This window comes from Anser cygnoides, chromosome 20, assembly GCF_040182565.1.
Source record: "Anser cygnoides isolate HZ-2024a breed goose chromosome 20, Taihu_goose_T2T_genome, whole genome shotgun sequence".
NCBI lineage: Eukaryota > Metazoa > Chordata > Aves > Anseriformes > Anatidae > Anser > Anser cygnoides.
In genome coordinates this window covers 10,369,227-10,383,915 of record NC_089892.1, presented here as the reverse complement: position 1 = coordinate 10,383,915, position 14,689 = coordinate 10,369,227, and the positions used below count along the sequence as shown (strand labels likewise).

The window sequence follows — 14,689 nt, the reverse complement described above, 5'->3', positions numbered from 1 at the left end:
CTGACAGCCCAGAGAATTCAGTTTCCACGTGCAGCAGACAGTGCTGCTGGAGCTTTGTTACTTTCTCTCTCTGAGAGCTGTACAGTTGTCCTGCTGTCCCTGCCAGAGGCAGGTGTGTTCGGAGTGTGGCTATTTGTTAGCCAGCTTGGACATGTGTAAAGCCATCATTTGGCTACAAAACATGGGCCAAGAGGAAAATACACAATAACATTGACTGCATCTGATGGCACGTGCTTTGCACTTGTCTGTGGGTTTCATCTCCCAGTCTTTAGATGGACTTGGTCTTCATGGACCACTCAGAATTCAGTTTCTTTGAGATGTGTTTTAGGGTGGTAATTCCTGTGATGTTGACTAGAAGCCATCAGCTGTTTTGATCATGCTTTACAGTATGTTTGTCTGGGCATATGACTGTATGCAATATTAGAGATATGTTAGGGGAGCTGGTGTAGTGACCTTGATATGTCTTCTCTCTCTTGGTTTCCAGGACCATGAACACGCCACCTTTGATGACATCTTAGGTATGTTGAGTGTTATTTCTTTTTCTTTACTCCTGCCTGCTGCAAATATAATTATCAGTGTGTTAAAGTCACTGCCCCGTGCCTTACCTGCCACATGCCATGGTGTTTTTATCACTACAGTGATACCTGACGCTCAGTCAACTACTATTGGATGTGCTGCAGCAATAAAACTTCACTTCTGTAGGTGATTTTTTATGCCACGGTCACAGATTATGAAAGGGAAGTTTGAAGCACAGGTCAGCAAAGATACTGGTTTGTGGTATTTAGGTGAGTGGAAGTATTGATGGGGTCAGGACAGTTAGGTCTGGTACAGTGCTGTGGTCACAGCAGAGCAGCGTCTGGTGCTGCACAATACCTTGCCTGTCCTGTGATGTGCCACGTTCTCCTGCTTTCCATGGCATGAAAGCAAAGGGTTTGCTTTGACGTCAGTGTGAATGTAGGTGCTGAGCACCTCTCACAGCTTGGCCTCCTGCCTGCAAGATTAAACTCTGGTGAGAAGAAAAAGATTCTGAGAGATTAATTTTTAACTTCCTCCATGGTTTATCTTTTCCAACGTGTTTGTTTGTTTGTTTGTTTTTGTTTTGTTTTCAGAGGAAATAGAGAAGAAGCTTAACATCTATCGGAAAGGCTGCAAGATCTGGAAGATGCTGATATTTTGCCAGGTACATGAAAGTTCTTAAATGCTTGGGTAGTTTGTTACAAATTCCTCTTTTTCTTTGGGGGAAATTACATGGAGGAACCAATATTCCAAAGTCAGGTTCTGTTAGAGTAAGCGCATGTATACAGCTTTCACATCACATTTCCCCAGACAGTGAGCAGTCACAAGATGCTGCGACAGCAGCAAATAAAATCTGACTTAGTGTAGCCAGCTCCAGAGCTGGGCAGCTTCTCAGCTACTTTCAAGGAAACCCAGGCAAACCTGTATTAGCACAGACCTCAAAAGAAGGCCTTTGGAGAAAGAAAGAAAGAAGCATTTCTGATGTGATGGTTCTAAGTTTTCATAACAGCTTCAGTGTGACACTGACAATGGAGGGTGTTGTTGATCTGACCAGCAGATGGCACAGCTTGGAGCCTCAGTGGAGGGAGAGGAGTCAGGGTACAGACATACCGAGCTGTGGCTGGGACAGATTTAGGCCCTGCTCTGTCTGGGCCTCGCTGGGGATTTCCTTCCCAGAGCTCTTGTTCCTGGGGTGGTCATCTCTGGACTGCCCCGGCATCTGTGCAGGGAACCTTGAAATGGGAAGTGAGGAGACAAACCGACTTGAACTTCCTCGTGCATGCCTAACGCTGCAGAGCAGTAATGTTTCCACCCCACTGAACTGGAGATTGCAGTTTTTAATTTTCCTGGTGTTGTGCTCAATCTTTTTATGTCTGCTACTGCCAAATAGCAGTTCTTCTACAGTGGTATCTTGTCTGCTTATCCCTTCTTGTCTGCCCACCATGGCAAGTCCCCTAACAACCCCAAATGAAATGGACTTTCTTGTTTTCCCTATTGCTCTCCAGTCACCCACAGTGAAGTTTTTTTTTTTTTCTTTTACTGCCTCTTTCTAGAGTGAGGTGGGCACATAACATTAAAAAAAACAGAGAATCCAACCCCCACCATACTCCCTGTATGTGAATATTTTCTGAGTTAGTGCCTACGGTTTCTCCTCTGGAGGTTGTAGCCGCTGTGCCAGCCTGGCGTGTCCGCTCTGCTCCCTTGTGGCACTTCTGGGTATGGCTGTACGGAATAAGAAACGTGTCCAGCGTCTGCTTCTTTAGGTGGTTGGCATCTCTCTGTCTCTCTCTTGCAGGGAGGTCCCGGCCACTTATACTTATTAAAGAACAAAGTTGCCACCTTCGCCAAAGTGGAGAAGGAGGAAGATATGATCCTGTGAGTGATTCTGTTATGTTCTAGACTCGCATAGCGTTTTTCTGATCTCTTTGCTCTGTTTGTAGTAAGTGGCTTAGAAGTAGAGGCACAGGGAGCTAGGATGGTTTAGCCTGGGGAAGAGGAGGACGAGGGGGAATTTAATAGCAGCTTACCCTAACAGTTCTCCCCTTGAGGGAGAGCTGCAAAGATGACAGAGCCAAGCTCGACCCTGGGCTGCTGTTAGCCCTGGGACGAGTCAACAGAAGATTTATGCTCTTATCTGCTGTTTAGTGTGTCTCTGGACTAGTGATTAGCAAAAGAGAAAAAAAGAAGTTCCCTGTCTTAACAAAGGCTTTGCTGACCAGAAAGCAGAACGTGCACCTCGTGCCTCTGGTGCTTGGAAGTGGCTGAGGTAGCTTTTCTAAGCAGGCAAGTAGTGGCAGAAATCCAAGTCATTCCCCCACAGCTGTCTCTGATAACTGCCCTTCTAATTGCAGGGGGGAAATGGAATTTGTCTCTGCAAAGCCTGCTCAAAGTCCAGCACGTTGCTGAGGCAATTCTACTTCTCCTTGCAGAGAGTTAAGCTTTGCCTGTTTTGCTGCCTGCTTCCTTGTGCTGGCTCAAACTTACATGGCTAACAGCGCTTCATTGTGGGGGAGAGCATGTATACCAACCTGTTCCTACACAGCATACTGTTGGCATGAGAGTTGAATATTAAAATCCACATCTGTTCAGCACTCTCATGCTCTGGCACAAACACTGTCAATAAAATTCTTAGGCACGTGTGCACATACATGCTTCTGAATGCACTAGAAGAATAGCTGGTCTGAAGTTGCTAATTCAGGCACCTTCAGAAAGCTGTGAATGTGCAGCTGAAAACTTGGATGCTTGGAAGCGAACGTCTCCATCCAACCTGTACATGCCTGGGAGGCAGTCCTGAGAAGAGCTTATATCACAGACAAACATCTGCTCACAGGCCCAAAGAGTAACTGCTGGGCTTCAGAGCCCACCAAACAGCTGTAACCATTGCCCAAGGAAGGTGGTTGTATTTCATGGCCCTGAGACACAGCACGTCAGTACTGTCACTACTGACATACGGTGTCTGTGACACTACTGACACAGTATGTCAGCAGTGACAAAATGTAAAGCAGGTCTGATTCTGCTGAGCAGCAGCAAGCACTCGCTAACATTGAACAGCCAAGAAAATAATCTCTCTGGCTGCTTTCTGTTGATTTCATGTGCTGGGAATGAACACTGATAACACTCATGCTTAGAAAGGGCAATTCTTGATAGAAACGGGAGAGGGGAGATGGGAAATGGGAGGGAACTGCCACAGAAAGAATGCCTAGTAAAACTGCCAGTTTAAAAACACTCCTGGTGGACTTTGCTCCCTTGTCTTTACCTTGGAGCTCTTTTGACTCAATGGGCAGCTCTTCCTTCTCTACTGTGTGACTTGAACCTGTTCTGCCTGTGCTCTTTGTTTTCTAAGAGCCAATGGCTCTTCCTCGGCAGCTTGCCTCAGGCCCTTGTTTGTGCTCACACATCCATGTGATTATTCATGCATATGAGGAGATACATTTCTAAATGATTTATTTTGTTTCTTCCAGCTTCTGGAAGAGGTTGAGCCGTCTGATGAGTAAAGTCAATCCTGAACCAAATATCATTCACATCATGGGCTGCTATGTTCTCGGAAACCCCAATGGGGAGAAGGTAAGAGCTTCCTGGGTCACCTCTCTGGGAATGTCTGCTGAGTAGCACCAAGCCCAGGGAGGGAGCAGTCACACTATGCAGTCGAAACCTTCCTTCCTCTTCTGCTACGTGGAACATGCTGCGTCCTATCGCATGAGTGGCTGTTAATGGATGAACCGCCTGTGGATTGTGCCGTCCCCAGAGGGCACGGGAGGACTGGTTGGTGACATGCAGGAAGGGACGGGAGCCAAAGCCTCAAGGGGGAACAGTCAGTCAAAGCATTTAGTTTATTTACTGCTGAACTAGATGTTTTAAAAGACATGTAATGGAACGTTTTCTAGAGGTAGGGAAGAAGGATGAGCAATTCTGGATGCCCTAGAGTTCATCCTTGTTTTCAGCTTCTAACTCTTGATACGTTTTCCTTTCAGCTATTTCAGAATCTGAAAAACTTAATGAATCCTTATAGGGTTGCCTTTGAGTCTCCACTTGAACTATCAGCTCAAGGTAATTTCTTTTCTGTACAGAGAAATGCATCTTCCTGATCAGCCTACCTCTTTTAGTGGGCATCTTCATGAAAAAGCAATTTTGAGCTCTGTTAAGCCCTGTTGTGATCTTCCTTTTGCTTGCAGTTTCCTTTAGTGTAGTTCATTTGCTGAGCCTGGTTTTCCCCGTGCAGTTCTGCCACCAGTTTGTTCCTTGCAGTTCTGTTCACAGTTTAGCTATCCTATTGTGCCTGAAGCTGCAGAGCCCAGGCTACTGGAAGTGGCAAAGTATCCTGAATTGTAGGCTGCTTTCCAGTCTGAATTTAGGAGATTCATCATTTCACTAGGGTTGTGAAGTCCTTGGGAGAGATGCACATACGAGCAGAACCTTTTCTGTGACCAAGCATGTGCAGGGGTTTCTTCTCCAGAGGACTCACACCACTGGTACCAAGCAGGTTGTCTCGTCAACAGGTGTCTTGGATGGAGCCCATTATAGCCATTCCACCTCTCAGTCCACTTTGTTGTTTGTTTGTGTTTTTTTTTTTCTTTCCTGTAGTTTAAGATATTTCAAGGGCTATAGAGGTTTTTCCTGTTTTGGTTAATGCAAGTATTCACTGCAAGGTTGCAGTTTCACAAGTGACGTGTAGTTGACTTATTCTGAAGTTGCCCGTGTTAATTTATCTTTGCCATAGTCCTTGGTACTTTCTTCTCTCGGATGAAAACATGCAGCACTAGGCTGCTGCACGTGGATCCTTCCCGTGCTGCTCACAGCTGGCATCAGCACTGACAGGTTATTCATAACTCCCACTTACCACCCCTAGGAATGTACAGTAGCTGAGCACGTTAGTACTGTGCAGTGTTCTCTGCGTGTCCTGCTGAGGTTTGGTTGCACAGATCCCACAGCAAACATGATTGTACATGTATACCAAGAAGCAACTTGCAGGGAAATTCCTGGTTTTATATACAACCCAGCAGGCAAGGCCGTGGAGTCAGTGCGCATGCATTTAAGCAGTTGATCTTCCAGGAGGTTGGGCTGAAGACTACGTCTGAATTTATCCTGTTGATCAATCTGGGACGCGCTAATAGTGTAACCTCTCTAATCCTTCTCAAAGTCATCTGAAACTAATCCTAATCAGGCCTCAAAAGCGAAAATCTCTTCCTTGAGCCCTGAGTCCAGGGTTGTCTGTCCCTTGTGTTTTCAAAGGTAGTTGTTGCCTCTAGTGCCAGCCCTGTGCATGCTGTTCAGCCTGCAAGTGCCTTGTGAGACCCCCTCAGTCAGTGGTGCCAGTGGTGCAGAAGTTGCATTAGAGTGTGCTATTGAGCTTATTGCTGTGAGAAGAAACAAATCTGCAGGACAGAGATAGCTTGTTAATGCTAATTCTCGCCTTCCCCATCTCCCTGCAAAAAAAAAAAAACCACAAATTTTTGAATTTTCAATGTGAATTGTTTTAGTGTTTCCCACACGTTTGTACAATGAGTTTACTCATGGTTTGTAATATTCTAAATTCTCTGTGCAATGTTGCCTCGTGCAGGCTGTTGGAGCTGTTGTCTGATACTCTACAGGTCCCCCCTTCTGCAGTCACTGCAGAGGTCAAAGTCTGGAGCCAGACTCTATGTTCAGCTCCCACCTCCATGGACAGACCTTGCCAGGGGATTATGAGGAGCCTTTCAGGGTTTGAGGATTTCTAAAAAGACATTTGCTTCTCGTGGGCACCTTCACATGCCCTGGGTACATGCTGCATGTCAGTATTCTCCAAATGAGGCATGTAGACAGGTTCTCTTGTGCCCCTACCTGTAGGTGTTTTGGTTTATGGTGCTGTGGCCTGTCTTGTCTCTCCTGTGCTGCAGGGTGTAACTCCTCTGCTTCATCTCTTTTCTCCTAGGTAAGCAAATGATTGAGACTTACTTTGACTTCCGCCTTTACCGCCTCTGGAAGACCCGCCAGCACTCTAAACTTTTGGATTACGATGACATTTTATGAGCTGGAGAAGACTTTGCAAGAAGTTGTTGATCACCAGTGTCCAAGAAGTCATGCTTATTGCAGAGAGACTTTTTTATTGGCACAGGGAGCCCTTCAAAGCCCTACAGGAGGCAGCAGAGCTAAAGGGAGGGAAGAAGGAGCCCTCAGAAGTGTATCGGGAGGAAAGTCTCCTGGGTCAAGAGAGACTGGAGGGAAAGGGTTTGACACCTCACTCGCCTCAGGTCAGAGCCGTGGTGTCTCAGGAGGAGCTGTGTGAAATGAGGACAGGATGGAGTTCCTTGCAGAACTGAGCTGTTTTGGGTCAGAATGGGCCAGATTTGATTCCAGGTCCTTTTAAAGACTTTTAAAGCTCAGGTTTTCTTACAAAAAAAAATAAATAAATTACCCATGCACTACAATGAGGAAGTGACCAGAGCACAGAGGAGGGAGGGTTTGGTACTGATGGGACCTTCTGTGCTTGGGGGATCTCGGAGAGCAAGGACTGCTACACCTACTCCTGCAAGCTTAGATCAAGATGATCCAGTTTCAATGTGAATATATACTGGAATATAGAATTGAAGTCTAACTCTTTTTGTTTTGTTTAATAGAAAATAAGTGCAATTTTTATAGAGAGGGGGGTAAAATCTCTCCCAATATTTAATTAGTTAAAAATAACACACCAGTAACCAATAGATGAGGTATTTTTGGTCTGCTTGAAAATATATTCAAAATGGTAATATATCTTCTGTAGACATATTTAATCACCAGCAAACATGGTTTTAACATAACTTAGCAGACCCTGCATGTCTGCTGCATTGATTAATCTGGTTTGGTTCGTTACTTTCAGAGTAGCTGTGTTGCACTAATTGTATGTGCTCTCACGAATGTATATTTCTCCTCCAGTTAGCCACAACTTTGTTACTTTCTATTTTGCTGCTTGCAAAACTATGTGACTTTAGTTTTGCTGAAATATTTTAGGTTAGGAATACAGTGTCTGACTGGCAAACCTCGGTCAGGTTCTCTATGGTATAAAAATGAATTAGAAATTAATAGCCATGGTAATTACTTGTTCATGCCGGTGTTTTGCTACGTGTTGAGAGATGAGTTCTCTTTCTAGTCTGCTGTGTTGAACAGCGAGGTTACATGACCACCGGAAATCCTCCAAGGAGACTGAGGCATTTGGAAGAAATGCTTCTTGAAGAATACAGCCCGGGTTTGTAGCATGAGTTTGAATCTTCCCTATGTTCACTTGATTGCAAGTTGTTTGTGCATAGATCACCTCTTTTTCCAATGCTATAAAGACCTGTTTGTTGGTCTGAGCTGCTCACATCCCTTCCTGTGTAGGACAAAGTAAACACAGAGCTTTGTCAAAGCAGGTGTGGTTTGAGAACCCAGATTTGTACTTGATATTTGAGGATATATTTTGGAATATATTTACTTCTTGTTTGTTTAGGGTGGGGGTTGATTTCTGTTTTGGGATGGGTTTTGTTTCGTTTTGTTTTTTTCATCTGCAACTCTCCTGTTCAGAGGATAAATACTACTTAGTCTGTGTTGGTCACTAGCTGTTCTGGGAGGTTATACAATTTATTTCTTATATAAGTGAAATGTACTGGGGAATAACAGGGAAGGATTACCTTGTTTTCCTCATTTCCTGCTATCTAAATTATTTCATTGTGAAGTGATGGCAAATACATGTACAAATCTTGTTTTAAATACTTAGAAAAAGAACTAGCTGTTCTGACCTGTAGAGTACTCCTTCCCTCTGTGACATGTCTGTGGTTGTAATTTTGGGGAGCAGGTCCCTGGCTAGAACTGCTGAACCCTGTACATTTATAGCAGTTTTATAGCAAAGCTTTTGAAGAAACATTGTACATATGGTAAGTAAGGAGAGGAATAGGTGGAGAGAGAGGCTGGAGCCATTGGAAGTAACACATTGAACCAAATAGCTGGGAGCTGTTTCCTCCCCCTCTGGTTAGGAGCTGTTAGGAGGCTGCCCCGCGCCTGCTGAGCTGGCGTGACGATGGGGAGGGCTGGTACCTGCACCCCGTCCCTGGCCAGACTCATGTTTTCCAGATCTGTAGTGAAGGGAATAGTCAGCAGAGACCGATGATTTGGGGAAAAAAATGACAGATATTAAAAAAAAAAATAAAAAATTCTGTTATTTAGCATGGTAGCTTCCACCAGCTGTGCTTGTGAGAGGTGGGAGCCGTAGGTACCAGAAAGAAAAGTCATGTGTTGTTTAGACGAGATGGTAGTGGCAGGATGAAAATGCTGAAGCAAAACTCTCTCCCTTTCTAAAACTCTCTCCCTTTCTGACCCTTTTACCTCCTATGGTTATGCTCCTAACTGGAGACAAACAAATTGTTCTTCCTCTTTCTTTTCTAAAGTAAAATCCCAATTCAGTGAACTTGGTAGCATGAATGTAGCATTGTGGAACTATTGAAAATCTTCTATAACTCTGAAAGGGCCCGTTTATATATCCACTTCAGTGATTTATCTGTAGAACTAGTGTATATCTATTATCACTGACCACTTGTAGAACTTGGGTTGCAAAGTAGAAGGGTAGATTGTACAGTTGCATAACTTCTGTAGGAAGATGTATGTTTGAATGAACACTACGACTGTTTTACTGGTGCAGTTGACTGTAGTACAAGTATAATGACAATTAATGCATTTCTCTCTTTTCCAAAGATCTATATTCCACATAGTTTGTGATGTTTATGACATGAGCGTATTATTTCCTTTGTAGCATTCATTTAACTAAAGAGATGAAATACTCTAAAAGCTGTGATGGGAAAGACAATAGAATTTTGGTGTTTAAAGTCTTCTGTGCAAATAGTGTCATTGAAGTGTTAACCGTTTTTGAAAGAGGAAAAGAAGACTTCTTCCTCTTTAACTTGTTGAATTTTTCAAGTGTCTGTTGGGGAAGGAAGGGATCAGCAGAGGATAGGCTGAAAAAAAAAATTGTAAGTATTTAAACTGTAGTATTATAAATAGAGCCTGTAGCTTCCTCAGTTGGACCAGCCTGTAAAAGATGACCTCTGTGCCATCAGTGCACGGCACAGCACAGCCAGCACGTCCCCTCCGCAGAGGTCAGGCACCCGTTCTTGCACGCTGCGCGCCTGTGCAGCGGCTTCTGTTCAGGGCAGCCCCCGGCAGAGCCTGGAAGGCACAGCTTGCCTGCAGGGCGCTCTGCCTGGGGGAACTGTGGCTGCTGAGCACACAGGACAATTTGTCCTTCCACCTCTTCATGCTTTTCCGGCTTTGAGCTATCTGCTGTTCAGATGTGACTGTCGGAAGCCCTAAAACAGGTTTGCTCACACACAGTAATTGCTGTCTAAATTGGAGCTTACCTCTAATAAGGATAATTCTAGTGAGCAGTTTGCGGTTGAGCAGGTGAGCTCATGCTAACCATCCCTGTTAGAGGATCAGCAGCCCTTTTGCTTTGGGCTCTGCACCGTTATGTGCTGCCCCACCACGGTGGGCTGCCTGGTGTTACTGCAGCTCCTGGGCAGTCTGGATTTGCTCTTAGCAAGGGCAGGAGAAACAGGGACACCAGTTTAACCCCGAGAGAAGTAGATTAAATTGGGATGGCTAAATCGTTTCACCCCAACCATGTGTGAGAGCTTCTGCTCTTCTTTCTGTGAGGTAGTGCAGGATGTCACCTCTAACCCTTCTCCTTGCCCGATGAACATCAGCAGAGGGCTCTTCTAGTTGCAGTGCCCTGGGCTGGGATCATCGCTTCCAGGAAAGGAGAAAGGGAAGCCCCAGGTGCGTCAGCTGCCCAGCCTGGTGCTCCTCGGCCAGGCTCAGGCACTGGAAGCAGCTGCTGATGGTGTGGTGCCTGCAGAGAACATTCACTCTGCTGTAGAGGCCTGGGGGGGGAGGCATCTTTTTGGATGTGGCACTTGTTTTACACAAGGTTTCCTCTTGGAAAAGGCTTTTCTCTTTTCACCTCCATTGGCTGGGAAGGAAAGGAAAGAAGAAAATTCAGTTACCTGGGGGACAGAGGAAAACTAATACAGCTTTTGGCACCCCTCCTCGTGCTGCAGCCACCAGCTTCCCTTTGCAGCTGACCTCCAGGCCTGGGATGGGAAACAGGAAGTGGCAGATCAGCCTTTTACTGTGTTAAGTAAACAGAAAAATCCTTATAGCTCTAGTGAAACATCTGACTGCAAAAGGCAGCCAGCCAACTCTCCCTGTCCCTGTGTGAGGACTCTGCTGTCCATAACTGTGGGACCTACCCACTTCTGCCTCTGAGTGCCTCAGGAGCAGCTTGAGCCACATCTCATGGCCTTGGGGAGCTCTGCTCTGCCTCCAAGGAGCACTGCTTTGCTGAGGGGACTCTGGAAACGAATTTGTTCCTTATTCCCCAGCCTGGACTTGTCTGAAGCTCGGCACCGGTTTCCTGCTCCAGTGGCTTCTGGACAGCATGCATGTACGTGCTTTCACACCATCTCTTCACACGCAGTCATGTTCCTCATGCTCTGGGGGAGACTTTCCTCCTCAATTGCCCTCGCTTGTTCTGCCACATGCAGTAAAGCATAAGGCAATGTCACCGTTGTCGTCCATGCGGTGTTAGCGTCTCTCCAGCTCTTGGCATGCATCCATTTTGCAAATAGCTGCTGTTGTTTCAGGACCCGACTGTGTTAGTGACCTGCGGCTGGGAGTTCCTGTTTCCAGGGCTCTGCTGGCAAAGTGACTGCAAATGCTGCTTTGTCACCTTCAGGCAACACAATCGGGGCTAGCTGAAAGAGGGAAGAGCTGATTAAATAGCCTGGTGGGACCTGGAAGGGGGAGTCTGTCCTTAACCCCAGCCCCGCCAGGAGGTGGAACAACAGGCTCGTTCTGCTTTCTTTGTGTCCATGTAAACATTCAACCCATCAAAACCCAGTTTAAGAGTGACACATACATTACTAATGGTCCAGGATGTGGTATGTTACTATGATATAAAAAAATCCTTCCGAGGCTGTTGGCAATTGGCATGAGCTGCCAGAACATCAGAGGATGTGCTGGACTGTGTCATCCTTCCCCGAGCAACCCAACCCCACTGCCAGGAGCAGGAAGCAGATTTGCAGGTACACGTTCAGCTGAATCACTCCATACTCGTGGTTTTGCCATAACGTTCCCTGGAACTGGTGATACAGACAGACCTTCCTCAAGGATGCCAAACAGATATCCTCCCCGGGGATTTCCAAGCCATCTGTAAAAAAAAAAAAAATAATAAAGTTGTGATCCTGTATCTTGTCCCACCGGTCACAGAATATCCGTGTCTTTCGTAAAACTGTTTTTTTTATTTCTCCATTGTGGAAATACAAGCCAAAGTCAACTGGAAACTGTTATAGCCTTGATGAGAAGTCAGCTTGTAAAAATAATTGTTTACTGGAGCTGTGAGTAAATGGGTGGTTTAATGACTATGAACCTGGCTGTAATTGTCATTACTCCCAGGTAATCAGTAAGATATCAGAGTCTGCTGTCTATCTATAATCCCAGTGATAGCTGCTTTGATTCAAAAACAAATTCTGCCCAACATACTGCCAATCAGTGTGGAAAACATGGAAGACTGGAAGTAACAAAATTATGCACATTAAATGTAAATAATCCACCTGAAGGGAATCTAAATTGCATTTTTCCATAAATGTTTAGTAAACTTTAAAGAACATGACCTAGTAAATTTTCACATTACTGTATTGCTTTTAGAGTATCCTTAAAATTAGTCACTCTGGTCTTTCTTATCAGCATCCAGATGAGCTGATGGTTGATCACAGCAGTAGTGGCCCTAGACGTTTTCCCAGGGACCCTCAGGCAGCCAACAAAGCCCAGCTTTTATCCTTCCTAGCGGTGTAGCCCTTCGTTTGAGTCACCGAGTACGTACAGCAATAACCTGCTAGCACCGCACCTCCCCTGCTCCCCGGGTGTCAGTGGGGTTTTTGTGTGTCTGAATGTCCTCTTCCTCTCGTGGCTGTGCGTGGATGTGGCGCCTTGTACACGTGGAGTGTTTCTTACCCGGGGAAGCGGAATTGCAGCAGTGCTAAGAAGGCTGCGGCAACTGGCCAGGGACCGCTCGCCGCTGCGGTCACGCTGGCCCTGGCCCAGGACCAGCACACCTGCGTGCAGGTGGCATTCAAAAAGCTTCAACAGAAAGTGGGAGGTTATTTTATTGGAGTTCCTTTTCTTTTTTTTTTTTTTTTTTAAAGTGCTAAAACTCAGTTGTACTCTGGTATAGTCTCCACTAGAAGGTCCTGCTGGTGCAGAGCTGGGAATTCAAGGGAAGGGGCAGGTATCTTTGCCCTGACATTCGAAATGCCCTAAAAACATCTCAGATATGTACAGCAAAGCAAGGTGCTTTGAGTATGGATCCTGCTCCCCTTGCAGCACTTGCTGAATGAGACGTTACTTTATTAGGTGTTGAGGTGGGGGTACTGAAGAAACTGAGTGAGCTTTGTGTGCCACATCCCAGGGCAACGGGTTGGAGTTGTACCCAAATAAGCAAGAAGGGGCTGTAGTTTTTCCGCTGTGTGTTTCCTGTTGTTTCTGACCAACACTATTCCTGGAACTGGGTGACTTCAGTTGTGATGTCAGGCGACAGCCGCAGCAAAAACTGCGCTCGCAGGGCTGGGAGGTCAGCATGCTTTTAATATCTTCACTATTTCCACTGAGTTCAGACACCAGTTTTCATTTCCAGTTCTTCCCCCCAGCTGCGAGCCCTCACTTTGCTATTGCAGAGCTGCTAGTGAAGGCCGCTCGTCGGTTTTCTGAAAAGAAACCCAAATATGTGAGCAATGAGTGGGAAAGGTAAGCGTGCAGGCTTTGAAAACCTGGAGAAGGATACTTTATGTCCTGCAGTGCTTTTAAGCTCTGAGATACTTGAGCAAATTATGTTCATCCAAATGAGAAAATGAAAGAAATAAGTGTGGTTGTCAAAATAAGGGGGGAAAAAACAACCCCGAGTGTGAATAGTAATTGACCATTTGACAAATCCTGTGCAGATGAAACATTCTGTGGGCTAGCTGCCTTTGCTCTCACCCGTGTTCAGAGGGAGCTGACAGCACCCTACTGCTTTCAAAACCAAGGTGTGTAGGAGCAGTGAAACACCGATGCGTTCATCTGTGCTCCTCTGCACCGCCCCAGGCGAAGCTCCGCGAGAAACCGGCCCCCGGCGTGTCCGAGCAGCCCGCGTGTCCCAGCTCAGCTGGGAGCCAAACAGGACAGGTGCACGAGGGGCTGGAAACGTCGGCCCCTAGAGAGCCTTGAGGCTGGAGAGCTGAGTTTCAGATGTGCTGGTTTGAGGCAAAAACTGTCTGAATGGAGAGGTTTGTACACGAGGATTGTAACCATTGAGCTCTCAGTGGGCCCTGCACCAGCACTCTGGCTCCTTGGGGAGGGCAGAAGAAAGTTACTCCGAGGCACTGCCCCGTTCTAGATGCAGTTTCTGGCTGGCTCTGTGGTGTCTGGGCACGAGGCAGCCCTGGCTGCGATGCAGGAGACCTCTGCCATCTCTGCTGCCACTGTTAACATGTTTCTCTATCTGCTGCTTTGTGTATGATAACCAGGTTTCAAATACATGAATGTTTCTAGGTTTTAAGATGTGATTTAATAAAAAGAGACATGTCTGGGAAAGCAGGTCTTATCTCTCTCTCTTTTTTTTTTTTTTTTTTTTATTTTTGTTGTTGTTCTCTGGCTGAGTTCATAAAACCAGGAAATGCTATTTGGCAAGTGCATTTGCTGTGCCAGCAAATGAGGGAGAAACAGGCGCCAGGCATTTCTGAGTGGCAGCAGCGAGGGAAATGCTGAAAACTAAAGAGCAGAGCTCCGGAGGTGCAAGAGGCCAGGATGAGTGCTGTGCCCCAGGGATCAGCACGGCATAGGGCAGGTATAAGGGGAGAACAGTAAAATCTCCCAGTGCTTTAACAAGGGACCACCTGAGGGAGGCAAATCCCGTGATGGAGATAGGATGGAGAGATTCAGAGCTCCAGCTTCTGAGCTCTGAGGCTTCCAGCTCTGAGGCTTCGTGAGTACAGACTGGAGCTCTGAGTAACTTCCCAAGCATTCAGCACTGCACCTTCTCCTGCAGGAAGGCCGATCTCTGAGCACCATCCCATAAACAGAGGCTTGGAGAAATTCAAGGGAGGCTAAAAATCTGATAGTCCTTCTGGGCAAACCAGCTCAGCTCCAGGAGCTGGTGACT

General features: G+C 46.1%; 1 protein-coding gene across 7 annotated transcripts in view; it reads left to right on the top strand.

Moving 5' to 3' along the window:
• The window catches only part of NSMF (NMDA receptor synaptonuclear signaling and neuronal migration factor), a 47,980-nt gene extending 36,229 nt beyond the window's left edge, over positions 1-11,751 (top strand). For 6 of the 7 annotated variants that reach the window (XM_066980532.1, XM_048056353.2, XM_048056330.2 and 3 more), the window contains 6 exons: positions 485-518; positions 1,110-1,180; positions 2,312-2,391; positions 3,978-4,080; positions 4,488-4,563; positions 6,425-11,751. In XM_066980532.1, coding sequence (XP_066836633.1) covers positions 485-518; positions 1,110-1,180; positions 2,312-2,391; positions 3,978-4,080; positions 4,488-4,563; positions 6,425-6,522 — 462 coding nt within the window. In that variant the 3' untranslated portion in view covers positions 6,523-11,751. The remainder of the gene's footprint in view (positions 1-484; positions 519-1,109; positions 1,181-2,311; positions 2,392-3,977; positions 4,081-4,487; positions 4,564-6,424) is intronic. The other variant, XM_066980534.1, reaches the window with a different exon arrangement.
• The last annotated feature ends 2,938 nt before the right edge of the window (positions 11,752-14,689 follow it).